The sequence below is a fragment of the Lichenostomus cassidix genome, chromosome 1Ab (assembly GCF_008360975.1).
Source record: "Lichenostomus cassidix isolate B80296 chromosome 1Ab, HeHo_3.0, whole genome shotgun sequence".
Lineage (NCBI taxonomy): Eukaryota > Metazoa > Chordata > Aves > Passeriformes > Meliphagidae > Lichenostomus > Lichenostomus cassidix.
The window spans coordinates 5,487,195-5,515,095 of NC_139481.1; the positions used below are offsets into that span (position 1 = coordinate 5,487,195).

Genomic DNA, 27,901 nt, shown 5'->3' on the forward strand with positions numbered 1-27,901 from the left:
TAGCATTTCTACACAATCTGCTTTAACAGCCCATCTTGAAAAATAGAGCGCAGGGGGAGTCATCTAGAGTCTTCAGTGAGAAACAAGTCAATAGAGATAAATAAAATGGCTGCCAATGTGGAAACTTCTGTTTACACAGCTCAAAACTAACACTTTTGTTAAGTGATGATGTGTGTACATTTCTATAATCCAGTGCTGTCAAGCCCTGGAGCAAATCAGATTAAAAAGGGGTTATTTTAGTAAAGCATGTAGGAAACTGCAATCCTGCAATACGATCTGTGTCTGAGCTGGTTTGCATTGTGTGCTAAATGAAGGGCTGCAATCTTATAAGGGACTTAATCATGTCATATGATCAACCACAGCCTGAAACAACAGACGAAACATGTTTTCCTTGGAAAGAAATTTACCACAATGACAAGGCAGCAAATGGAGCAAAATGCATGCGAGTCAATTGTTAATAACCTGTTTAATTCCAAAAAGCACCTCCTCTTCTCAACCAAGCACAGGCAGCTGAGCCCATCAAATGCTGAGGAGCAGGAACATGGCAAAGACATCAGTGGAGACACTGAGCCAAGGGTCCAGCCAGCCCAGATGATATAAGTCAAATCTCAACTGATACATCTTTCATTTTTCTTACATTTTCACCCAGAGCTGCTCTTCTTTCAGGGTCCACATCCCATTCTCCTTCACCCCATGTACCCTGCTCTGTGGGTGAGCAACCACAGGGAAACAGTGGAGGGAAGCAGTGATGCAGTGGCTTCACTCTTCTGTGGTGCCATTGATGATGTTCTTGAAGGAGAATGGAGAAAATTTGTACCCAGCTCCCACGTAGAACTTGTTCTGGAATTCCACCCTAGGGAGGAGCAGAGGGAAGCATCAGTGCTGCCTGTGGGCAGGAGCTACAGCCAGCCAAGAGTCTGAAACAGGGCAACCATGGCAAAAGGGGGGCCAGCAGAGATGGGGGATGCTGAGCTCTTGATGGAGCAAGCAGGGAGACAAAGGCAGCCCAGGGAGCAACGTGGCACTCATCAGCTCTGACTATCTGTCCAGCCAGACTGGAAATGCTCTTCATGAGGCCAACAGCAGAACCTTGCCTTGTCACCTGCTCCCAGCAGCTCTGAGAGCTGGGATAACTGCCTGCTAGCTGCACACTGGTGGGAGACAGACATCTCCACCTCCCTGCACAGTAACAAGCACCTGCACCATGGTTTGCCTTGGCAGTGTTTATGATTTGTGGTGGGACATTGCATGGTGAAAAAGACCACAGCAGGGGCTCAGGCAGGATGCAGGGTGTTTTGTCACCTTGCTTACGCACTGACAGTGTGTCTGCATTGCTGTCCTTGCCTGGACTGATGACCACTTAAGGCAGACATGGGCTAACTTGGAACTGGTTTGCTATAAAGCCTAAACAGCCTGAAGCTCAGCTCAGGGCTGATGACACAAGCCCTGACCCAGGTTTTCACCAGGTTTTGCACCCCCAGCTGAACTTCTGCTGCCCTAGGCAGCTGTCTTGCTAGATCCCTGGTGGGATACACAGCCCAGCATGGCTGTGGTGCCTTTGGGCTTCGTTGTGCAGCTCCAAGTGGCCACAGTGGCTCTGCATTTTTCCCAGCACAGAACTGCAGGTTACTATTTGCCTCACATGCTCACAACCAGCAGAGCTGCAGGAGGACAAGCAGGTTGCTCCAGGGAGCAGCTCAGAGCAGGGATCCCTGAGCTCCCTTTGGAATAAACTCCCTCACTTCATTTGCCAAAGGCAACTAATGTCCCAGTGCACTGGCCCAGCACGGCTAACACTGGCTGATGTGGTCACCTGTCCCCACAGCCTGTTCCCCCCAAAGGCCGCTCTGGGAAAGCCCCAGAGGATCACCCCACGTACCAGTGCAGGCGCAAGGCGTGCAGGAAGGCTGAGAGCCCCTCCATGACCAGCAGGATGGCCACTGTCAGCACTGCAAACGCCGCGAAGATGATGAAGATGACGATGAGCCCTGCCCAGCCGCTGCTGCTGAGCCCGTTGTGCATCACCATGGTCCACAGCACCTCTGACAGCTCTGCAGCAGGCAGGAAAGGGGAAACAGTGCTGAGCAGCAGCTATGGACAGACATGCAGCCTGCCAGCTCACCCATTTTCCCCAGTGGATGGATTGGCCCAGGCTAAAATGCACATGACAGTAAAATACACCTGACAGGAATCAAATATGACCACCTTGCCTCCCTGGGATGGCTGAGGAGGGAAAGTGAGAGCAGGTTGTTTTCCACTGCTCCCCTTCACTGTGTTAGTAGCTGATGGTGCTGTTTTGGCTTGACTTTGCATCACAAACCCATGGAAGCACACTGCCAAGGCTGCTGATGGATATCAGCATTCACAGCATTGGTACATCTGATGTACTCTCAGCTCAATAACAAATTCCTAACTTAACTACCCCAGTAACACAGGGTGGACTCAGAACTGAGCAATTTTCCTCTTGTGATACAGGCAAAGCAAGCACAGCTCTTCTCCATCCAGATGCTCCAGCCACCAGCTCAGCCTCCCATTTTGCCAGCCATTGGTCCTTCAATTTCAATTACCTGTTACACTTGATAACAACTGATGCAAGGGATCCCTTGCAACTGCTGCCCTCAGGAAAAAAAAATCTTGTCAATGCCAGTTTGTAAGGCTGCAATGAATTATGGTGGTTCTCCAGGCAGAATACACAGGACTGCCTTCAGCTAAGCTTTCTAGTTGTTTTATTTTATTTTATTTAGATATGTGTCCTCCATGTAAAACTAATGTGTATCAGCTTCCACTCAACTCCTACTAAGCTAATTTCTGTGCCAGAATCACAGCTTGCCCCTGTCAACCCATGGCACACCACACCACAATCCCCACTCCCCCTCCTTTCTTTTTCACTTTTTTGTGTGCTCAGTTCTTTAGGGCAGGTGCAACTCCTAGCCAGAGGCATCACAGCAATATTAATAAAAAAACATTTCAAAAAAATTAGAAACATTGAAAATCTAAGTTCCAGCCTGAGGCAATTTCTAGTATTTTGAGCATCTGTTTTTATCACAAATCGAGACAAAAGACATTGAAATGCTGTACATTCCTCATGGAATGTGATGTTCCACTGAATGTTTCTGGGAAAAATCCCAGTGAAAATGACAAACTCCAGAAGCTCTTGAGCCAGACCTTCCCTTTCTAGCTTGCTGAGCAAAATCAAAATAACTGTTTCACAGCATTCATCTGCATACCCTAAGGCTGTAGCAATTGCCTCTTGGGAAAAGATATGAGTCAATATCAAATTGATATAAGTCAAATCTCAGCTGATACATCTTTCATTTTTCTTACATTTTCATCCCGAGCTGCTCTTCTTTCAGGGAAGAAATCCCATTCTCCTTCACCCCATAACTGTACTCTGTGGGTGAGCAACCACAGGGAATCTTGTGGTTTCCACAGGGAATCCTGAGACTTCCACAGGGAATCCTGAGATTTCCACAGAGAATCCCATCCTGCCTTCACCTCCATGGACTGGACTACACAAGTGGACTGCACTCCCACTATGCCACACACCATGAGAACTATCCCAGAGGAGCCCCAGCCAGTAAATTCAGACACAGATCTGCCAGGGATCACCTCTGAAACCAGGAGAAAACCACCATGAAACACTCGGAGTGACCTAGCCTGAAGCAAAACATCCTAACACACCAATGTCCACAAGAACTTGGATTTCACGAGGGAATTCACAGGAATGGCCAAACCCCAGCAGAAGCTGTGGGCAGCATGGGGAGGTGACCAAAGGGGGACAGTCACTCACGTGCATGGGCCAAGCTCAGCGCCCAGAGCCGCAGGTAGGAGGCTGTGTTGGAGATGCAGCCAAGGCAGTATTCAATGGTGTGGATAGCTTGGTGGACAAATATGTCTCCAAAATTGAACTGAAACAACATAGAATCAAACATTTTATTAGATCCTCCTTCAGAGCTTCCTGCTTAATAGAGCAACACTCCACCAAAGGCTCTTCATACTCCTAGCTATGTCCTGAGCAACACAACAGCAATATTTCCCGGGAAAAGAGTGCTCTGGAAAGTGTCAGCTCTGTATGATCTTCCCATACATTCTCTCTGGAGAAATAAAAATCCAGTGAAAACCAAATGTTCAGGAAATCACTCATGTTCCACTCTTGCAGTTGCAAATCCTTAAATGTCAATCCAAGTTGCTGCCAATCTTTGTGATTTCTCACAGAGACAGAAATTCTTATGTAAAATAGGGGCTTTCAGACTATCTGCCTATGGGCATACACATTTTGGGAGATATCACTGAATAACTGTATCTCATGGTAATGAATAAGCAAATCTGTGAAGATTCCCTCTGGCTGGGAACAGCCAGCCATATCCACACTCAATATTGTTGATACTCTCAACTGCTACAAATATTTTTGTCACTTTTTCCTGTGTTGCTTCCTACTGTAGAAGCTCTTGACAATTTCTGCCAAAGGAAGGATTGTCTCTCTAGTCAACACTTCTTGCTGCCAACTTTTAAATGCTCCTTTGCAAGCTAGAGGAAGGAAAACTCACTGACTCTTGGGAAAGGGTTGACCTTCTCTGGGTGCAATGTGGAAGTGAAACAACTGCCCCTGAGGAAACAAAAGCTTGAGGTTTGCAAAAGCTTGAGGTTTGAAAGGACACCTACCATCACCAGGCAAAACCAAAGGAAAAATGGAGAGGAATTAATTCAATGATAATTCAAACCCTGTTCTGTATGGAAACACAAACCATTGCAACAGTGTGTGGATATCATGTTAGAAAGAAGAGCTGGCAACTCTGCAAAATCTTCTGCTTGACTTTGTGTTTCTACTGTTGTGTCTATCTGAACAATTTGCTGTCCGAATTTTCTTACCTCTTCATCATCACCTTCATGGCCACCACTGTGGTCTCCCTGGGAAGCTTTCTTGGGGTGATTGGTCTCTGGGACATCTACCTCATTTTCACCTCCAGGGTTTCCTGAGATGGCTTGAGAACGGATCTTTCAGAAACAAAATGCAGTAGGTTTGGTTGATACCAAAATGAAGAACTCCATGGCACAGAGCTCCCTCAATAACCTCATGATGGGCAACACATGAAGACATTTTCAACAATAATCAGATATCATGGACCACAGAAACTGAATATTCCCACCCAGTGGCTAATAATCCCTCAATATTTTCCATCCTAGAGCATTTCCCAGTGATTCCAACCATTTTGTAGCTCGTTTCTAGCTTCACAATGCTCTCTTTGTTGCCACCAGGAGAAGATCCATCACTTTTGGTGACTCAGAAGATTGAGGTATGTCAAAGCTGATGATCTCAATTAGATGGATGCAAATCAAAGGAATTAGTGTCAAGTGAGAGAGCAATGAAGCCTGAGAGCATAATGTGACTTGATGAAGGTCACAGAGGATACAGGCAGAAATACAATTCAAAGCTCTTGATTCACTCCAAACTGACAAAACCCTCGTGGCAACCATATTCTCTCTGCAATTATTCTTTACAGAACTTTTCTAGAGGCCTGAACAACCTGACCCAGCAGTCAGATTATACAGCACAACCAAATCCAGACCTCATGGCTCCTGTCAGGTTCTGCCCTGTCACCCTTCATAGCTTCCAGCAGGTTTCATGGGAAAGGTCTCCTGACAACATATTGTTTCCTACTGCAGCAGTAATCATTGTCACACCCCCTTTATCTTTGCTTTACCTGAATGTCAGCGTGGAAAACAGACTTTGCAGCAAACATATAAATCTGGGGGAATGCAGGATGTGATCAGACAGCTAACATATGAAAATTAGGAGCAGAAATATGGGGGCACAATAGGAGGTGGGGAAAACCTGTCAGAAGTTGCTGGCATAAAAGAAGGAGAAGGAGTCAGCCATGTCAAGCCTTCATCCAAATCCCAGGAGAATGACAAAATAAGAAATTACAGTGCAGAGGCAGGGCTGCAAAGGTCTCCCAGGGACCTGGCTTTCAGTTATAGGTCAGAAGTGACTGGGTTGGAAAAGGTCAAGCAGCAAAACCAGCATCTCTTTCTTCAAATGGAAACATCTGTGCCCTATAAAAGCTACTCCAGGCACTAACTCTGACTTATAAAGTGAAGTAAATCTTGACTGACAAGTAAAGTCCTGTTAGTATAATAAAGGAGAGAATTAATGAACAAGTGGGAAGCTGCAGCTGCCACAGTTGTGTGTTGGGAAGCTGTGGGCAAACCACAGAGCCCCTGGGAAGGAGGGCTGAGTTAATGTGAATGCAATCACTTAGGGAAGAAAGCACTGCTAGAAAGCAGGCAACAGCTTTTAAATCAAACCTCTCCTTCCAGCAGTGTTGATCTTTTCAAGGCCAGGACTTTGACAGATTCCCCATTTCTACAGAGCAGCAAACTGCTGGTTAGTGGAGATTGTGGACTGACAGCTCAGGTCTTTTCCCTGCCTTGGCTTTACCTGCACTTCAGTCTTTATAAATCTTCTTTGGTTTTGGACACAACAGATGAGAGAGATTGGTGTCAGCTTAACAAATAGGGTATGTCCTTGCCAGCAAAGCTCCTGCTTCTGGGGAAATGTTTCCATCTCTGGAGATGCTCTCTGGACACAAACCTGAGTAACAATCTCTAGGGGACTCTGTCTGAGCAGGGAGGTGGGACCAGGTGACCTCCATGTATCCCTTCCAAATTTAACCATTCTTTTCTAGTTTAGATAGTTCAGACATGTCCATACACACGTCCTGGGTGTATGTGGCTGAAAGCACACTTTGAAATTGTCAGAGAAAGCCTGAGGTCAGAGAAACACAGAATTAGCTCACTGCAAACAGTTTTTGGGGTTCTGTCTCCTCAACTCTGACTTTGCTGTGCTGAATCCCTCCAGACTGATGCATCCCTTACTAATACACCCCTTACCATGCGCTGGGCTTTCTGGTGGTTGGCTCTGAGGATGAAAGGTTTAATTAGGAGCATCCAGGGCACAGCAATCAGGGCAAATATGACCAGGAAACTCTGCACTTCTCTCTGAAAGGCAAAACAACAAGAGCAAAAAGTTGCTTTACTTCCTTTAGCCAACTACATTGATGGTTACTTGGAACTGATCAGGGTTCTGACTTGCCAGCTGTCCTTAAAACTGAGCTTATGTTGCCCAGAGTGTGCAAATATAAAGATGTAGGTGCATACATGTGGCTGAATGCAGCACTTACAGATTCCTCATTGATGCTGCTGATGTAAAATCAATCAAAGAAAAAAGAAATCCATGTTTTGAGAATATAAATAGCGACGAGTTTAAAACAAGTTTTCTCTGAGGGGAGATTTTTTGGCTTGCTTTATATTTTTTTTAAAGTGAACTCCAAGAGGAGTTATTTCTGACAAAAAACTGCCAGAAAATCCTCTAGCTACTTCTACTTTTTTAGGTGAAAATGCAAAGTATTAAAGCTTTCCAAAGATGAAATAGGAACTTATCAGGAAAGGGAAATATCTCTAGCATTGTGACCAGACTGCAGGACAGCACACCTGCAATACTCAGCTTTGCATCTCTAGTCACATTTTGATTTTTTTCCCCCAACAGTATCTTCAGTTGCATCACCACTCTTGTAAGGATGACACTAGGAAAGAGATTTCCTCTGCATCACTGATTGATAGCTTCTCTCTCCTCCCTGCTGACAAGGCCAACACAAACACCAGAAGAATAAACTTCATTTCTGTGACTGACACTTGTGATTGAGCTTCTGAGCCTTTTCCCCACATCTTTATGCCCACTCTCCACAAAACCCACTGCAAAGACAAAACTACAGGGGATTCTAGCTGCTTGATCCATACCTGATGCAGATACAGTGGAGCATTTGAAGTGTCACTGTAATTGAAGAGAAACATGTTGATGAAGTGGATGAGGATGCTTGGTGCACTCTGGGAGGAGTGGACATCAAAATGACACCATTTGAAAATAATCATGAAGACCAGGTAGCCAAAAAGAGAGATAATAAAAATCATCTCTGGAATGAACTGAAGGATGATGTTTATGTATTTCCTGAAGTAGCTGGAAAAAATCGGGAAAGATAACTACAATTAATATACTAGATATTAATACCAGTTTGTACCCAAGTACTGTACACTACTTAGTGTTTGGAAAATAAACTAACAAATATACAACTATCACTAGCTAAGAAAGGAATCCATAATTACAGGCTTTATCAATGAAAGCCATAATTACAATACAAAAGCTCTGTTGTACTTATTCTCTTCAGATTTTTGTACTTGACCTACCAGTATCTCAGCACCTCAAAAGATTATTATATTGAAATAAAAGCCAATTTTCAAAAAATGGCTGATTTACAAAGTTAAGCTTTATATGACAAGAAAGATCAGAACCAGATGTAGTATCACTTCTGTAGAGTCCTCTCTGTCCTCTGCAAACACTTTCTGTTCTTGAAGGTCACCACACACATTGCAGCTTTGGAGAGTCTCTTAACACAATACTGTCAGTCCCTCCTCTCTACCACCATTTTTAATTTGTTTTTGCAAAATGTAGGGGCAGAGATACAGACGAGCACACCCACAGGTGAAATGCACACAAACACATACTCTGCAAGACCTCAGTGTGCTTTTTAGGCCAAAAGAGCTTGTCTTTCAAGAGAAAAGTTGTCAATAGTGGGAGGTGCTACATATTTTTAATTTAGTCTTCTCCAATATTTCTGCAGAATCGAGAATAGAAGAAAGTTAAAAAGAGAGTTAATTGAAGAAAATATCTGCAATGCTATGGCTGTTGTTTAGACTTAGCACTGTATCACAACCATGGTGTGAGTCAGTCAGTGTGTGGGATATTTCTGCTCACACTGGGGAAAGGACAAACTTCAAATCAGCCCAAAATATGAGGCTTTCTCTGAGTGAAGGACACCCCTTTAGTGACACACTTTTGTGTGCTGCTGCAGCAACAGGCTTGGTGAAACAAACTTACATGTGGTTGAAGAGACTGAGAATCACCCCAAAAATCATGTGCACAATCCCTATGACAACTGACATCTTCATTTTGTAGGAGTTCAGGAAAGTCAGCTTGTTCGATGCAACGTTCCAGATCTTTGGGTCAAGGAGCAGGGAGAGAGAGGGAGAACAAGATTTTCAGATGTTTGATCAATAACAGGTTTGTGGAAGTTGTTGCTTTGACACCATCCATTTACTCCTACCAGTTCTAGTCAGAGGGAAACAAGCAAAGGAAATATAAATGTTCCTTTTAATACTTTTCACTCTACCAAGGTACTCATCTCAAAGGTATAAAAGTATTAGACTTGTTTAACAGAGGAAATAACAAGGATATAAATGATCTTATGACTTTGCTTCAGTCCTCCAGAAGGAGGCTGGTAGCAGAGCCTAGACTTTTTCTGTGTTATTTCCTGTCCTTAGGCTGAGTCATCTTCTTTAGTAAAAGTGGAAAGGCATGAGAAAATCACTCCTGCTGCTACCAAAATTAGTTCCACCTTCACCAGAGAAGTCTTGAGGACAGAGCATTTACAAACTTTTTGTTTGAACAGAAAAAACTCTTTTCAACTCTTCAGCCATGGAGATCAGCTTATTGCCTGCCTCTCTGCACTAACTTTTTAGTTATGTTAGGACAAACATATCTTCTCAGTTCTGCCCCTTTTTATGCTACAGAACTTCAGGGTTGTTTCTCCTTTCTTCTAAAACTTCCTAGACTCAGGAAAACCCTAGGCTCAGAGACAGTAAGTAGAGATTGTAGCACAAGACCATTCTCCAGGAAAATTGAACTAATTTCCTGGTTACCATTTTGCTGCTGCCTGTGCAGAACTGTCAGCAGTGTATTAATTACTAATTGCTAAAGAAAAGCACCAGAAGGACTGATGAATGGGAGGGGAAGTGGTGGTGAATGAAGTTGTATTGAATAGTGTGAGACCTGAGCACGATGTAAATGGTATGGAATAAGGGGTGGGATGTGCTGGTTTTGTCTGAGTTAGAGTTAATTTTCTTCACAGTGGCTGGTTTGGGGCTGTGTTTTGGATTTGTGTTGAACACAGGGCTGATAATATAGAGGTGTTTTTGGTATTGCTGAGCAGGGCTTACACAGAGCTGAGACCTTTTCTGCTTTTTGTTTTGCCAGGCTGGTGAGGAACTTGGGGGTGCCTGGGAGGTTGGGAGGAGACAAAGCCAGGACAGGTGATCCCAACTGGCTAAAGGGGTATTCCAGACCATAGGACGTCATGCTCAGTGTATAAAGCTGGGGTACAGAAGGAAGAAGGTGGAAGGAAAAAGGGTCATGTTTGGAGTGATGGAGTTTGTCTTCCTGAGTCACTGTCACGTGTGATGGGGCCCTGCTCTCCTGGAGATGGCTGAACTCCTGCCTGCCATGGGAAGAGATGATTTAATTCCTTGTGCGCACAGCTTTTTCTTTCCCTGTTAACCTGTCTTTATCTCACGAGTTTTCCAGCTTTTTTCCTTCCAATTCTCTCCCTGATCCCACTGGTGGGGAGCGAGCAAGGGGCTGTGTGGGGCTGCTGGTTGGGGTTAAGCCACAACAACTGTGAAAGGAACAGACAAAGAGCAAGAAGTGAAAAGCACGGCTTCAGGAGAGAGTGCAGGGAGCTACTGATGTATCTGATATGTAGAAACAGGATTGAAATACAAATTATCGTAGAGCAATTTAATTTAATTACCGGATCTATTCCAAATGGATATGGATTTCCAGAGTAGACTCCTGGGACTGCTGGATCCAACTGCAGCACTGTATTGTCTAGAAGCACATCCTTACTACAAGAGAAAAGGGAAATGACCTTTGCAGCTTAATCTTTCCATCTAAGCCTGAGGTGTATTTATGTGAGGTGTGCTGAGGGCTACCACAGGGTATCTGCAGCTGACTGCAGCCTTTGTGGGACCTGTTATCCTGCACTGGTGTGCGTGGAAATGGCCCCACACAATGCCAGCCTCCCTCTCACTGATCATTCTCTGTGCATCAGCCCTGGACACCTGCAGATTGCTATGCACATCAGTGCCTGAACAAACAGGCGTGTTCCCGGGGACTCTGCATTTCCATTTCAATAGTGAGTTCATCTGTGTGTGTCAGACAAAACCTCTGATTCATTCATGACTGCATCCACAGCAGGGAGTCCTTCCCTTCCCCACACAGGCAGCCTCTCTTTCCAAGCCTACATGCTCCATTTGGTGTGGTTTTTTCTCTTCATTCCTACATTCAGCACTTACTTCCAAGTGTTATTTTTAAACATGGGGATGATGTGCCAGGAAGAGCCGAAGAAGTTGAAGGATTTGGAGAAGCAGTCGTTGTAGATGAAGCCAGTGTACATGGAGAAGATGCCCATGAGCAGGATCAGGTAGCGCCCGCTGAAAAAGGTGTTCCAGATCTGCAGGGGGAGAAAGCAGTGCCAGGGATGAAAATAGCTGCAGCTCCATCAGCTCGTGAGCCTCCACTCAGAGCCTCAACCAACAGTGGACTTGACTGTAATACTCTGGGTATATACAATTGTTCTGAGAAAATTTTGGGTCCCTTTGGCCCTCTGTGTAGACAGAACTGCCAAAGCTGTGCCCCACAGGGATCTTTGAAGGCTATCTACTCAGCCTTTGGGAGGATGGACATCCCCCTTACCAAACAGGGTGATGAGCCTTTCCCTGTGCTGACAGGGCTCCCTGAACTCACCTCATTAGTGCTTTTCTGGGCCAGAAGGCTCTTCTCATTAATGACCATCCAGAGTGCAAAGCCCAGCATGACAGCGCCGTGGCCACAGTCCCCAAACATCACCGCAAACAGGAAGGGGAAAGTAATGATGGTGTAGGGAGCTGCAGGAGGGAAAGGTTGAGAAGCTCAGCTCCCTCTAAACAAAAGGGCCCCAGCAGAGCAGCAGTCTAGCCCACCAGGCCACTCCTTACAGGTTCTGCCCTTAAAGTCCTCCTCAGTGCCTCCCCTACACAGTAGGCAGTCAGATCTAGGGCAGAACTAGCTTTACCATCACAAAGATTGTTCAGGTCCAGTGCAGAACTAGCTTTACTATCACAAAGATTGTTCAGGTCCAGTACAGAATGAGCTTTACCATCACAGAGATTGTTCAGTTGTATGATTGTTCAGCTGTACTTCCTTGCAATTTTATCCTTCTAGTCTCGCCATAATAAACACTATGTGTAGACAACTGCATTCTGTTTTGCCACAGAATAATGTGTTTGAGGTTTACTACCATCTTTCCCGACCTGCTCAGCCTCAACAATCTGAGTTAATCTGACCCTTTCCCACTGGCCCCATTTCCAGGTTTCTGTTAATTCTCAGTGGTCTCTCTGAGATTCTCTACCATTTTTTCACACTTGTATCAAGTCCTTTTGGTGTTCTTTGCCTAAACACAGTGAGCTCAGCTTCCATTTTCCTTACGAGCTTAGCTCTTTTCCTCAGAACTGCCACCTCACCATTTGCTCCCCATCCTGTATTTGTGTAGTTCATTATTTCCATCACAATCATTCACAGAAAGCCAACAGCCAAATTCTCTGCCTGAGAAAATCCATGCCCATACACCGAGCAGTTCCAATATGGTTCAGATTTCTCAGTCAGGAATAGGATGGTGAGGGATTTTAGGATAGTGAGGGAGCTCAAAGGCTTTACTTTGGCTCATGCAGGCCAGGTGCAGGCAGGTGAGTTTCTCACCTGGGTTCATCTCCCTGTAGTTGCCCACACCGTATGCATCCACGATGTTCTGAAATCCAGCTGTGAACTTGTTGGTCCTGTTGAAGGTGGGTGGTGCCATCCTGGTGTGGATGGCAGTGAGGATTGGGGCAATTGTGGAGCCACTGCGCTCCTGCAAACCCAGTGACAAGGACAGTCAGAGCAGATAGGAGAGAAGAAGATAGAAGAATCAGCCCTACAACACCACTGCTGGCTCAGGGGTCAGTCACAAACCTGCTGAGGTTTAACGCTGACCTTAACCTCCCTCAAAAGATGGAAGGCCAAACAATCATGCAACAACCTCAGACTGAAACAATAGGGAGCCCCAGATGAAGGTAACAGACAACAATGTGCTCAACACATAAACAATTCAGTTTGGGTGAGAGCTTCAAGGACCCAAAATGTTTCTCTCTTACCATTCCTTGATGGAGAGCTCTTTTTATCCGCTCAGCATCAGCCACTGGGAACCAGATCTCTGCAATGACACACTGCTGGGTGACATCGATGTTACAGCAATTCAGGATGTGGTAGATGGCCTTGATTTTCCTCACCTTGATCCCCCAGGACCACAAGTTGGCTGCTGCCTCCTGCAGCAGGCGCTGGCGGTGGGACTCGGTTTGTGTTATCACCTGTGGGCATGAAATAGGCAATGCTTGAGAGAGGGAAGCACAGGGGGAATGATTTAATTAGTCATTAATTGGAGAGGGCAGGTGGAAGAAGGTTGGAGAAAAGGAACTGTTTGTAGGAACGTGTGGAGAGCAGCGTGTGGGCACAGGATCACCCAACAGCAGGTGCACAGTGCTGCTCACCACGGATTGTTGAGGCTGAGCAGGTTGAGAAACATGGTAATAAACCTCAAATAAACCCAAAGTCCCTCCTGGGACCTCCATGCATCATGTGGCCACCACAGTGCTGCTGCGTAAGGTGAGCAATGGAGATAATGAGATTGTAATTATCTTCCCAACACATCTATTGGGAAGATAACCTGTGTGGTGTGCCACATTTCAGACAGGACAAATGTCTGGGCAGGTCCCACTCGCAGGGCTCAGCCCTCAGTAAAGCCACTGCCACTCACTGTGTTTAAATCCTCGATCCTTGTGTTGACTCCATCCAGCATTTCCCGGCGCTCGGTGGCAGACTCTGGGCAGGGATACACTGTGGCACGAAATCTAGCCTCGGGAAGAGAGAGTTGGGAAACACCAGTTGTTTAATTGAGGTTTGTCTTCCTCTGTACTCTGCTCAGCTCAAAAGCAGGGAAATTAGATTTCATTCAGTGTGCTCTTCTCACATACTGCAAAGTTGTGCCTGGTCTGGCAGAAAGGTGCAAATAGGTATGTTTATCACTTAATGAAGATCCTTTGCCTGCTCTAGCTGAAAAACCCTCCTTGTCTCAGGTGGTTCACAGCACCTGATGTCATTCAGTGGTCAGCACTAACACCCAGGCACCTCCCTTCTGTCCACAAGCTGCTGGAATTGAGGAGACTCAAGAAAAACCCACCCTGGCGAAGGCAGCCTCGCTAACACAGCAGCCAACAGATGTCCCTCTTGCACTGAGGCTGGAAAAATACCATTTCCCTGTCCCTGCACTGGGAGAAGGCAGCAGCACTGCAAGCAAACGCCCTTTGCACGGGCAGGCTGCATGAGGAAATAACCCTGTAAAAACAAACAAACGAGCAAGCAAGCAAACAAACAAAAGGGCTGTATTTCCAGGATAAAATAGGAGAATGGCTGTGTGCTTCTGGTCCACCTGTTTGGCTAGACACCTTGGGAGCAAGGGAAGGATGGGTGAAGGGTTTTAAATACCTGAGAGCTGTTTCTGTTCTGTCAGCTTAGATGAGCCAGGAAAAATGCTTTTATGAGCTTTCCCCCCAGGTTCTGTTTGGGAGATGACGTGTGTTTGTTTGGTGTGGTATAATAAGGACTATATATAATATAAGGACCATAATAAGGGTATAATAATGTGGGATTCTAACATGTGAGTGCAGGTCTGAGCTCCATGAAGGTTCTGCTTCAGCTGTGGGATGGAATATGACCTTCTCTGGCACAGCTCAGGTCACCCTGGTGTGAAGCTGCTCCCACCAGCACAGCACTGCAGTGCTGCACTGCCACTGCATGATCCCAGCACAGACAATCAGAAATGAGTTTCCTGTCTCTCTGGGAAGTGTGCAGCTACCTGTCCTGCCTGCAGAGCGAGTCCCAGAGTACTCTCCATGCTCACAGCAGGCACAAGGAGTTCCCCTGGGAGCTCACAGGGTGCACTGCTGCTGCTCTCTGCTGCAAGCCTGAGCTGAGCTGAGGTGCTGCAGTCACTAAAATAGCAGAGATCCCTCCTCTTCTCCCTGCTCGGTTTGTTCAGTGATATCTGGTGTGTGTGCCACCCCTGGCACTTTGATACTGACCATCAGATCTGCAGGAACAGATCCCTCCTCTTTGCAGAGCAAAGATTTGCTGCCCCTGGCCTAAGGCAGCACATTTCCACCATGCTGGCGTGGAGATACACTGAGTTAGGGCTGCTGAAGGGATGCCTTTCTGCACGTGAGATGAATTAAAAGACGATCTAACAGGGTCATAGGGGTCTATCCCTGCTTAAGAGACAAAAATGTGCAGGTTTTGTGTACAGATAACATCATCTTCTGGCTTTGTCTGAGCGCAGGATATTTCACCACCTGCTCCACAAAATCAGTTCCAGCACACACCCAAGTGAGGACAGTTGCAAATTGAACCAAACATGCTGCAGTTTCCTAGAGATCAGCCCAGAGCTGTGTGTAATGACAGCACGTGCTCTTCAGCTAAACTTCCCTTTCCAGAATTGAATTTCTCCTCACTCAACACCTGGTATTCCTTTCCAAAGGTTATTCACCCTACCTAATTATTTCCATCTCCTTATTCTTCACAGCTCTTAGTTCATCTTTAATAAGGATTTTTAATCAAACTTGAAAGCTTATTCCTCCATGCTGTACAGTTCCCCCGTTCCCAATAACGTTATTGCAGCAGTGCTGCTTTGATCTTTTAACAGCCATTTTGCATACTGAGTATCAGCTTTGCCCTAATGGCACAGACATCTCTGAAAGCTCCAGGAGAATTCAGCAGGGAATCCTTACATTGATAAACCCAGTTTAGTATTCACATTAGTACCGAGGCAGCCGCAAGAAGAGGAGGAAAAGAAAAATTCTTACATTTTCCTCCTTCCTGCTCCCTCTGCACCTTTCACTAATAAATTTGTGCATGGACTTAATGCTCATGAAATTGGCAGACTAATGTTACCAATTAGAGTCAAGCAGGGACTACAAGGGTAACCTGAGGCACACAGCTCTGCAAACAAATCTTAGCCTGCCTTGCAGGAGGCTGGCTCAGACCAGTCCCATGATTTTTGCAGGGTATTTACTTGTCATGAATGATGACTTAGTGAGGAGCAGAAATGTCCTGCTGGGGCTGGAATGAAACTGCCATCTGCTTTAGGTGTAGCCAGCCCTGCCTGAAAGGTGGACCAGGCTGGAATGTCTTGGCCTGGGTACCAGGGGTGGCTGATGCTCCACAGAGCACAAAAGGTAGTGTCAGGAGATAAATACATTTAGAAACCTGCCACTCAGCTAAACAGCCATATAGGTGCATATTAGCAACCAAAATCATCTGAAAGGAAGAAGGAACATGAAGGATGACTTCATCAGCACTGCAAATGGTGTCCTGTGGATTTGTCTTTGGTAGGTGTATTTTCCTTCAGTTACAAGGGCCTGAGAGAAACCAGTCTAAGTTCCTTCCCATGAACCTTCCACCACATCTGCAACACCACCTCCTAGGAACTCTGCACATCACAACCTCCCTGCAGTGCTCACATTTCCAGCCCTGCCTGACCCCTTGCTGCAGAGGTTTGTGCCTATGGTTTGGGTGATTTCAGTGCCAATCAACAATGAATATGCTGACAGGCACTGCATTGCTTGTTTTTCACTCCCACCCCAGAAAAGAGTGGCCATGGCAGAACTCCCTCTGTGTCCGAGGTTCAGGATCAGAAATCAGAGCTGGGAATCTCCCCTCAGCTGTGCATGATGGTTTGTAGACAGATGCCCACCTCAGCAGGGCTGAGCTGCTCTCTGGATGGGCATTGCCCTCCACTGCTCATGGAAGGTCCCTTGGAGAGTCCCATCTCCATGCAGGAATTGCTAACAGACCCAGGGCTCTGCCACTTCTTGGGGCTGAAGTCACTCCTGCCAGCTGGATGAAAGATCCACCTGCTTTTATTCCAGTTAAAGGCAGGATGTAAGGAAAGAGCTGCCCTGAGTAGGGATGACAGGGAAGAACAAATTCACCTTCTCCCTGCAGGCTGCTGGCTGGCCCTGCCTGAAATGGGTTTGGGGACAGCAGACAGATCCTCTCATCAAATCTGACTCACTCTGCAACAAAGCTCATCGGTCAGCAGCCTTATGAAAGAGTAACAAAATACTCAACCTGAATTATCTTTTCAAGGTGCTTAACAGGGTGGAAACAAGTCAGGCTGTATGAAGCTTTCATTTCTCTCCTGGGCTCTGTCTCTGATTACACAGATATTGCTCCAAAGCCTTGGGAAAAGGTTGAATAAACTACAGCATCATCTTTTCATGAAGAAATGCAGGCAGGCTTGAGAGCAAGTTGAGGATTACCATGTTCCCAGTCCTCAAGGTAGGGACCCTGATGTTCAGGGGAAGAGTGCTGAGTATTTCTTAAACCACAGCCTCCTTTTAGATGTCCCAAAAGTTAAAAACCTAGCAACTGAAGCTCTCAAGAGCTGTATGCCACTTTGGAAAATGTAGGATCTCGAGTTCCAGAGTGATGGGTATCTTTCATGATGAGGAGCAGCAGAGCTGAGGAGAGGAAGGGAGGTTGGTTGCAGAGGTGAGAGCTGGAGATGTGATCTCTAGCTCCAAATTCTGCCAGTAAACACCTCTGAGGGAGTCACTGTGGCTTCCCCACAGCCTGCCTTACCCATCACAAATCTTCTTGATTTTTTGTTTAAGCTGCTCTCCTTGATAGAAGATAATGAACACGTTCTTCTTCACCTCTTCTCTCTGCAACACACAAGTCGAGCAGAATTTAACTCACCCAGAGTCCAGTGCAGAAAAGCTGGTGTGGTTTATTTGACAGCCTCTCCACTGGGTTGTTTTTATCTCCCACCCCCAGTTTCCCATAAGCAGTGTTTTCCCATCAGGAAACAGGCATGGGCAGCAGCTCTGGGTGCTGGGGAAGGAGCAGTGTGCAGCAGAGGGGAAAGAAACCACCTCAGTAGTGGCAAAAGGGGAAAGCAATGTCAAAGAACTTCTCCCATCCCCAAACCTCCCACTTTTCCCCTCCAGGCTGCCCTAGATCCCCAGCTCTGGAGAGGCCAGGGCAGCAGTTTTGTGTCTGCAGGCTACAAGCATCTCCAGAGGGCAGAGGAGAGCAGAGCCAGGTTGGCACCTACTGTGACAGGGTCCTCCATGGGGGTGTCCATCTCCGTGTACCTCAGGTAGATGTTTCCCCTGCAGGCTCTCCACAGCAAACGCTCAAAGGGGATCATCCTTTCCCTCCTGATCACCCCTGCTGTGAATCTGAGCAGAGTTACAAGATAAATAGATTGCAAGCCCATTCTCAGCCTTTTAGGATCTGCAGTGCACATGATTTCCCAATCCCTTGTTGTCTAGTCTGGGCTAGCCAGGGCTCTGCTGCTGCCTTAGGCACTTTAGGAAAAACTTCCCTGCTCAAGCCTGGCTTTTATCTCAATCTATTGACTTTATCCTATTGTTCTTTGTTTAAAAAAAAAACTTTCCCAGATGAACAGGTGAAGGAGAAGAGACAATTCTGGCTCAGAATGGAGGAATGGAGAGATGCTTAAAGTCACATAAATAGTGCCTGAATGGCAGAGGCAGGAGGTAGAGTAAAGATAAACCACCACTTCAAAATTTCTCTTGTTGTCCTTTTCTGAGAAAGCATCAGACTGCAGCCCAGTGCAATGCCATGGCTTTTTGCTGTGGTTAGACCTCCATCCATGGGGACCAGGCTGGTAGCCACATGCCTGAGTCCAGAAGCCATTGGAGAGATGCCTTCAGATAACAATTTTCAGTCAATACCTGCTAAGGGGTCACTGGAATTGGTGGCCTGGAAGCTGAAGTCCACTTACCCCACTGACCCATTCTGACCACAGTTTTGATGGTAACTTCTGAGGACAGTCAGCCTCTCATTTTCATGAAACAGCTGTGCAGGGAGGCTGGTGAGCATCCTCTGCTAAAGGCTGCAGGGAGCTGTGCCAATGTCACAGCAATGCAGCACAGGTGGGAAGTCTGGCCAGGCTGGAGAGCATCACCAATACCCACCCCAGCTTGGCAGCTGCAGCAGCAGGAGTGCTTCTCAGCTCCAGCAGTCCAGATGTGTCTTCACTGAAGAAATCATCTGGCAGATTGGTTTCTGCCTGGAAAACATTGGTTTTAGAAAAACACTGTTCAGCATTGCCAGTTTGAAAACTATTTTCACATTTTTCTCCTAATATATTTTCCCCCCAAAGGTAGCTTTCCACAGAGTTTTAGACCAAAGGAAAAACAATAAAAGTAAACTATATCTCAGCTTTGGAAAAGCATAAATATTATTTTCAAAGAGACCTGGGAGCCAGGTTTTTGAGCCCCAGTGAGTCACAGAGCAATGCAGGCTCCAAAGTGACTGAGGTGCTTTTGCAAACCTCATAATTGCTTGTTGTAAAGACCTCTAAAAGCCACAGACACCAAATGAAAGTGCCAGTGTTTTTAAAAACCTCCCACATCTCTGCTGGAAGAGCAAAGAGCCTCTCACCTCAAAGAAGTCCTGGGTTTTCTTCAGCAGGTGTTTGAGTTCCGTCAGCTCAAGGAAGTTCTGCTTCAGTGTTTGCTGGTTCTGGTTGGCTTCCAGCAGCTCAGCTTCAAGCTTCTCCAGCACTGTCTGTTTAGGGTCCAAGCACACCCAGAAAAACTCTGAAGCAGATCAATGGCCTTTTTCCGAGTTTATACCATATTTCAAACGACAGTTTGGGTTTTTATCTCCAAGGGAAAATGCATAAATATTCAATGAACACTTCAATAAACACTTTTGGTAGGAAGATATCCATCAATGCCAATGCATTGCAAACATTTATTGCAAATTTATTGCAAACATTCCCTGATGGGTGTGTTGTCCTCTCCTGGCATTACAGTTCTGCTGCCCCTGAGCCCAGCACAGGCAGGGTGTGTGCTGGAGGTGTCTCAGCCTGTCTGCTGTCTCTGTGGTTCCTCACACACAGCTCAGACCCCAGGCTGAGTGACTCTCAGCCTACTGACTACAAAAGCAACTGACAGTGTTAGCTTAAGTTCATAAGCTGTAGGCCAAAAATTAAGTGATGACTTGGGGCCAGGAACACACCAGGAACCCAACTTGCTTGTGAAGCTCTTAGAAAGCTTGATTTTCCTTCCTGGTCACCTGGGTATGCAACATTTTAAAATTGCCCTGCCAGTAAACTTTGCTTCCAGCTGGGCTAGAATAAAGCATCCCCTGTACATCCTGAAGAAGGAGTTGTGTCAGGTGCCAGTGTCACAACCATACTGCCAGCAGGACACACAGTCCTGGGATTGTATGCAGTGAAGTTGGTTCTAACATCAGCTCTCCTGGTAAAACACCAAACCCCTAATTCTCTCCTATAGGATGAGGGGACATTCTGTGAAAGTGATAATTTTTCATTAATATATAGGACCAGAGGGATGTTTCACTGGGGAAGGGAAGAATACTGGACTCCCCTAGGAACATGCAGCAGGGCCAGCCTTAACCTAAGTGCACAGCCCTTCTCTCTCCTGGATCCTCTCCAAATTCTGTACCTCCATATCAATCATTTCCCGAGGCAGGGGCGTCTCTGGGTACTTTTCTCCTTTGACTATCTCAACATTATCCTCCATCTCGTTTTCCAGAAAACCTGCAGGGAAAGAGCACAGAAGTCTCAACACAGAATCATCCCTGGTGCATCATCATCCTGGTCACCAGCTTGTTGCTCAGCCAGGACTGAGGCATCCCCTGGAGGTGTGAGAAGATGGAGTGATTTACAAGGAGTGTTTACAAGAGATTTACATCATCCCAGTGCACACACACACTGTCCCCAAGGAATGAACACCCCCAGCCTCCTTTCTCAGTGAAGCTGCTCTTTCTTCTGAAGTCACAGTGCCAGCTCACACATGGGCAGCTCTCAGCCCTGGCACAAGTGGCCACCGTGGCCCCCTTTATTTGGGGCTATTAATTTAAGCAATTTAAAGCTGAGGTTCCACCCCTCTGCCCAGCAATGCAAACACTGCCAGCGTGGCTACAGTGGGCACCAGCATGGTGCTGGGGAGAGCACAGAGCTCCCAGGACACACAGCCACAGCACAGAGGGCATCACCAGCTCTGCTGCTTGGGCTTTCAGGACTGATTTTTAAGCCCTTGGCCACAAGAAGTGTGTGCCAACAGCTGGTGCACTGGTGTAAGAGTCAGATTATCTGGATTAGCCTCCTGCCCAGCCCCAGATTTACCCTGTGAGTTTACAAAAGCTAATTAACCTTTCAGTTCAGTTAACCATTTTCAAAACAGGGGCAACAATTTATTGCCCATATGGGGTGAAGTGGTAATTAGCTGACGCATGGAAAACATTTCCAGGGGCTCAGATGAAAACATCACCATTTTGCCACTAATTCTGCTCCCCAGAGCGAGAGCACTTAAAGGAATAAATCCCCCAGCACCAGTTGGCAGGAAGCCGATTGCATTTGACAAGCGTTTACTCACGCAGGATCCTCTCCAAGGATTCACACCTTCTCACTTCATTCACAAACTTCCTCTGGAAGCTGTTGACATTCACATTCAGCTGAAAACAGGAGGGGAGACAAGCCTGGGGCTGAAGGCTGCACAGTGCTGTGCTCGTTGTTAATATGGGCAGGGAATGAGTGGGTTTGGGGAGGATGACAAACATCCTGAGAGGGTCCTGGGGAAGGGCAAAACCTCATGGCAAGGGTGTTGTGGCCTTCAGACAGCCCTGCTGGGAGAGCAGGGTCACCCTCATGGAGACAGCCCTGCTTGCTGGGGATGGAGGGAGCTGGTCTGGGGTTGTGCACAGGGCATGCAGAGCACAGGGACTCAGGGAAGGGTTGGGTCTTGGTGAGATGTTTGGCTTTCCTTGGGGAAATCCTGCTCTCACCACGGAGTTTCTGGCCACCCTACAGGTGCATCTTGCCCAAGTGCTTTGAGGGAAGGACAAGCACACCCCAGGCACATCTCCACCAGCCCAACACGCCAGCCAGGCTCTACTCACATCTCTGAACTGCACCAGCCCCAGCTCCCCCAGCTCAGCCACGCAGCAGTAAGCAGCCTCCACCTGCAGGAAGAGCTGCCTCAGGCTCATCTCCTCGCTCCTGAACACGGAGGACATCTCTCCTGGTCTCCTCTGGAGAGCCTTGCTGGCAGCAGCACAAAGGTGTTCCTCGCCCAGGGAGGTGCAGAAGTTCCTGCCAAACCCTGCAGGAACATTGGGGTCACTGAGTCAGAGTGCTGGGAGACAACCCAGCTGCTCATCACATGCTCCAAAAGGGTTTCTTCACCTTCTAAGAACCAATTTGAACCCACATGAGGTCTCATCCCACCCGGTGTGCCATCCTGGGTGCTGAGGGATGTGTGTGCTGCAGTCACCAATCTCCTGTGACAAAAGATGAGCAAACCCCCTGCCCTGTCTGCTGGACCTAAACACTTCACACCACAACACTCAGGCTCTTTTTTGGGGGTTTGGATGCTGTGATTGGAAAATAATAGATTTCTCTTTGCCTTACACACAAAGATAATTTTAAAAAATCGTTAATTTCACCTTGCAATTGGACAAGTGAAAGAGGCCTGACTGGTTTTGATCACTTTCATTGGTTGCAATATTCACACTAACACATCTGGAGCATGTTATATGGGCGTGGGGAGAAGATCAGACTATTTTCTTTAAAATAAAACAAACTGTAAGATTTCAAAAGATTTTTCTCCCCATAAAGGGCTGTTTTCAAAATGAGATACATGAGATAACATGCATTGCACAGTATTTCCTCTCATCTCTAGGCTTCTTATTATTTACTTTGAATAACCTGAACATAGAAATTGTCTTTAGTTGTTCTCACACAAAATTAACTGATTAGCATGCACAAACACAGTAATTATCTTTTTCCAGAGAAAACCATGCAAGTAGATACACTTCTTGCATGCATTTAATTCTGCAGCAAGCTTATGTTTTATAAATAGCAAAAAAAAATGCCTTTATAACCTCCCTTCGTTAACAGGAGTAGCAAGTCAATTGTCTTTAACCCCTTCTGCTTCTATGAACCTTTTTTTAAAATTGTGGATTCTATGAATTTTCTTTATGACGTAAAGAAGATTTATCTTAAATATAAGATAAGCATTTAACAAGATTTTAAAGGTTTGTTTACCAGGAGCATGATAGCCACAAATCTGTATTTGCTCAAATGTCCTGGGAGTTTTCCTTCTCTTACTCTCTGTGCCCATTCCCTCAAAAATTTAAGATGTTGAAAATACAATACATGATAACTAATAGCTTGTGAAAAGCCAGCTTAAATAGATTGAATAGGTATATATATTTTAAATTTGGTTGGACATTTTTCAGCAAACTTTATTTTTCATAGGAAAAAGAGACAAAAGCTGCAAGAGACCCTCATCACTCATAAAAAGTAAATCCACAGCAAGTAAATGTGATTTTCAAAAAGTTTAAAAGATCATCAAAATATCCAGCCTTAATTTCTTTAGACTGAAAAATGTGAAGAAACTAATTAAAAGCAGTTTGTATTTCTAAGCATGCAGTTAGCGTCCATTAAAAAAATTCCTAAACTCTTAGAATTCATAGAAAAAAACTCAAATAAAATATTCAGAAATATCTCAATTAAGCTGCTTCAAACCATCCAAAGCCTGGCTTCTACTTTTCCCTGCTAATCTGTCAGTGCAAACCCCAAAATCTCACTTTCATCTTGATTTGGAATGAAAGAAAAACCTACTGGGAGGAAGGCAGACCCCTCAACCATTCCTACAGACAGGAGGTTCACCCAAAATCACCTGCTGGCAGCAATGCCTCGGTCAGAATCACCTCCCCCAGGTTTTGCTTTGGTAGGAAAGCAGTTAATTGAGAAATCCCTCTCACTTTTCCCTGCTATTCCCATTAAAAAGCATTAAACGCCCCGGGTTTGGGGAGGGCAGAGCCCAGGGCTGTCAGCTGCTGGGCAGCAGGAGTTCCTGGGGCTTACCTGGCAGCCACCTCGCTCCTGTCCCTGGGCAAGGTCCCCTGGCTCCCCCGGTGTCCCTCCACAGGTGACAATGACAGCAGGACTCCCCAGTGTCCCTCCACAGGTGACAATGGCAGCTCCACAGTGGCACCAGGACAGCAGGGCAGCCCTGGCCAATGTCCTGTCCCACCCAGGGCACGGCAAAGCTCTGCTTTTAAGGTCAGAACCGGTCTGGACCAGAGAAGGTAAACCCTTTCTGCCCCAAAACAGTCCCCAGGTGGAGAGAACCAAACCCATCCTGGCTCTGTCACCACCTCTGTGTTGTGGCAGCACTTGGCTTGTTGGGACTGACAACAGAAGGGACAGCCTAGAAATTTTTCTTTTTTTTTTTAATGGAAGCTAGCTGCAGGCTTAGAAATACAAACTGCTTTTAATTATAGCTTCTTCATACTTTTCTGTCTAAAGAAATTAAGATTGGACACTTTAATGATCTTTTAAACTTGTTGAAAAGCAGATTCGCCTATTGTGGATTTACTTTTTATGAGTAGAGAGATTCTCTTGCAGCTTTTGTCTCTTTTAACTATGAAAAGGGACCTGCTGTGTGCAGAGGGCTGCAAACCCCCAGCACCTCATTTGTGAGCTCTGGATGGAGGATCAGTGCCCAGGGAGGTGGAAAAAACTCCTGCACTGTTTCTTACTGGTTTTTCCTCGCTGGAGGCAGTCTGGGAAAGGCCAAGGAAAGAATGGGAGATTAATGATTTTCCTGGGAGGGCAGGGGCTCTGTTAACCAGGAGCTTGATTCTCACCCCTTGACGTAAATGCTGGGGGAAAAGGGATTTGTAGACTTTCTGCCATTTCAGCTGCTAAAGCAAGGACTCCAGAGAGATTTGGCCTCTCATGAAAGCAATGGCTTATCTCCCACTGAGGCAGAGGAGGAAGGGTTTCACCCTGATGGATAAGGCTGCCTGGGACTCTACTAAATCTAGCACCCAGAAGAAAAACCTCATCTCAGAAGAACAACTAATGAAAATGCATGGCTCTATGCAGATAAAGTACCCTTAAAATGCTTTCCCAGACTTGTTCTTTTGGAGGTACCCAGTGACCCTGTGCCAAGAAGCCAAAGGGCATATTTAGTCTGTGGGAACATTGCCAAAAAACAAGCAGAGGGTTTCCCAGCACAGGTGTTTTCTATGCAAAAGCAACAAAATTGCCCCACTTTGCAAGGTCAGCTTGGGCAGAGAGGACCTGCTGCTTGCTCAAGTCCAGCTGTCTCAAGCTAGGTGACCCAAAAATGAGATAATCAAAAATTATAAGGTAATTTTGACAGGTGGGCCTAAAACTTGCATATTTCTCAGCAAACCACCCAGATGAATAGGCTGTGGGGCTCCCTGGGCTCCCAGCAGCTTTGGCTGCACTGTGCTTCTCCTGGAGCAGCCCCTGCCCATGGTCAGCTCTGCTCTCTCCATCAGTGCTGCCAAAGCAAATCTGATGAAAGTCAGCACCTTCTGCTGGGAAATAGGAAATTCTCTTGATAAGGCAGATGTGAAGTCACTGCCATTGGCCACGTGTGGAGAAGCAGGTGTGGCAAAGGAAGGACTTTGTCTTCCAGCCCATGCAGTGATGCTAAACAAGGAGTCACCATCCAGCTCCAAACTGGTGCATATTGACCCAACAAAATGAATCAGCTTCTCAGGCTGCTCCCCTCACCCCTGAGCCACTGCGTATTTTTTCCCTGGGCTCATTTGATGACACCAGGGTTTGCTTCCTCTTTGCTCCTTTTGCTCAGCTCTCCAGTTTCACTCAGCTGCTCCCCTACAAGCTGTGGGGCAGGGGAAGCAGAAGGGACCCCAAAGCACATTTCATCCCTAAAACAATCTGCACTCCACCCCATTATCCAAGGAGTGAGCAAACACAGAGAGCAGGGATAAAACCATCTCTGCTGCCCTCCCCCATCCTTCCCGGGTGAGAAGGAGAAAGCATATCCCATTTCATGCCTCTGGCATGTGGAAGTAAGAACATTATTTTATAATAATCCTATTAACGCAGATCCGATGATGATGGCTGGCAAGAGGCAGGGTTTGGAGAAGCCCCATCAGTGGGCTCTTTGTTGGTGCAGGCAGCTCTGCCCAGAGAGCTGAAGGCAGCCTTTCTCCAAACCCTGCACTCTCTGGGGTCTCCACACTGGGGTCAGAGCAGGGCCACAGCCTCAACATTTGTCTAATAGCAGCCCCAGCCTGCACTGCAAAACACAAAGGGCAGGGCTGTGCAGTTTTCCAAAATGCTAGAGTGGCTTTCTTCTGTGTGGCAAAAAGCACATCCCCTCTCCCCTTCTCTCATTTAAACATTTGTGATTTTGATATTATTTTCTCTGAGTTTTAAAAATCAAATGCCCTGTTCACAGGTAGCTTTATCTTAGATGGCTATTTCTCACATCAATGAAGACACCAAACAAATCAGCTCCCTCCCTGATGGACACGTTATTGGCAGCAAGCTTAAGATTTTGAGCTTTTTTTCTGCAGCAGCAGCAATCAGATTTCATTGGAATGAAAAATACAAACCAGTTGCCTGTGTAAACAGAAAATACATATATATATATTTATATATACACACACACAGACTGAGTGTGTATGTGTGTGATAAAGGTAACAACTTTCTGAGAGCCACACCTGGAGGTGATGGGTCAAGGGCAGCACTTTGGTCACCAGAGAGTCTTAAACATCATCTTTAATCTTAAAATTATCTTGAGAGCTGCATGGAAATGGGAGCCCAAGGAAAGGGAGTCCCATCTCTGCAGTTGTGCCTCACCTGCCAGGGAGGGAGGGTGGGAGCAGAAATTAGGGGAAAGCTCTGGAGTGTCTTATCGCTCTTTGGGCACTCACAGCACTGAAATATAAACCTGCTCCAAAGAAGAAATGACACAAATCCAAATCTGTGTCAGGAGATGGTTTTGCAGGGCTCCCATTGTGCCTGAACTTATCGAGCAAAGCCTTCATTTCCACCCTGATCCAAAAATCACTGAAGCCAAGCGCAGCCTGTTCAGTGCTTCAGGAGAATTTGGAGCAGCTCCTCCTGAACCACAGAGGGAGAGCATTTTGGAAAGGAAAAGAAATACATTATGTTAATTGTGCAAATGCATTTTCAGCATCCCTTAGAAATGGGGACATTTACCTACCAGCCGACAAAGAGTATTTAGCTAATAGTTAAAATTCAAAAGAGGTTTCATTAAAAATTGAATCGTTCATGCAAGAGCAGCGAAGTTTTGTCTTTTCATTTCCCCTCAAGCATTTTGTGCTGCACAGAACATTTTTGAATTCATTTACTTTTGCAAAATTAACTACCAGGTCAATTTTCAGTGGGAATAGGAAGTGAGAAATTCAGGAGGGAAAGACAGCAGAGGATCTCTTCCCAGTAAAGAGTTGAGGTTTAGTTTTGGTGCAACAGGTAACTAAGAAAAATACACAAATTAAAGGCAACCACCACAAAAGGAGACAGACACTGAAATGAGGCAGAGATGAAGACTACCCCATAATAAAAAGGGTGAAAAGGCGAATTCCAAGCAGCTCTGAGCATTTTACAGCATCTTGACCATCTCTCCTGAGGCCAAGAGCAGTGGCTGCTGGGGTCACCCCCAGCCTGGCTGCCAGCAGAGCACAACTCACCTGGTGCCACACCTTGGGATCAGCTGGAGGACTGAGGGACAGGCTGTGCATTCCAGCAGCAGCAGGAGGAGGCTGTCACAGACCAGCCAGCACAGCCCCAGCTCTGCCAGCACTGGTGGCATGTGGACATGAAAACAGGAGCCAAGGTGGGTAAACACGCCCGTCTCAGCTCACCTGCCTTCACCTGCAGCTCCCTGTGCCTCTGGCTGCCTTGTCCTGATGTATCCTGGAAATATTTACAGCTGGGTGGGAGCAGAACGTTTGTGGTGGTGAGGACAACAAGAGGGTTCACCCTGCAGAAATGCTGGGCAGGGCGAAGCCTGTGTGGGTTTGCTGTCAAGGTTTTTCTTTCCAAATCAACCTCACAGCTTT

At 46.3% G+C, this 27,901-nt stretch overlaps 1 protein-coding gene across 2 annotated transcripts; it reads right to left on the bottom strand.

Moving 5' to 3' along the window:
* Nucleotides 1-385: 385 nt before the first annotated feature.
* On the bottom strand, nt 386-27,646 carry ATP6V0A4 (ATPase H+ transporting V0 subunit a4). Of its 2 annotated transcripts, XM_085049570.1 has the most exons (21): nt 27,523-27,645; nt 21,920-22,112; nt 21,397-21,475; nt 20,464-20,558; nt 19,433-19,558; nt 18,964-19,058; nt 18,075-18,201; nt 17,600-17,682; nt 13,719-13,812; nt 13,060-13,272; nt 12,626-12,776; nt 11,636-11,775; nt 11,185-11,342; nt 10,641-10,734; nt 8,933-9,051; nt 7,798-8,014; nt 6,892-6,999; nt 4,870-4,995; nt 3,791-3,908; nt 1,880-2,051; nt 386-853 (listed from the first exon to the last, which is right to left on the bottom strand). In XM_085049570.1, the coding sequence occupies exons 2-21, from the start codon at nt 22,034-22,036 to the stop codon at nt 760-762; spliced, it is 2,526 nt and encodes an 841-aa protein (XP_084905696.1). In that variant the 5' UTR covers nt 22,037-22,112; nt 27,523-27,645; the 3' UTR covers nt 386-759. The 2 variants fall into 2 exon arrangements, with proteins under 2 accessions (XP_084905696.1, XP_084905697.1); XM_085049571.1 differs by lacking the exon at nt 6,892-6,999 and having other exon boundaries at nt 27,523-27,646.
* Nucleotides 27,647-27,901: the final 255 nt, after the last annotated feature.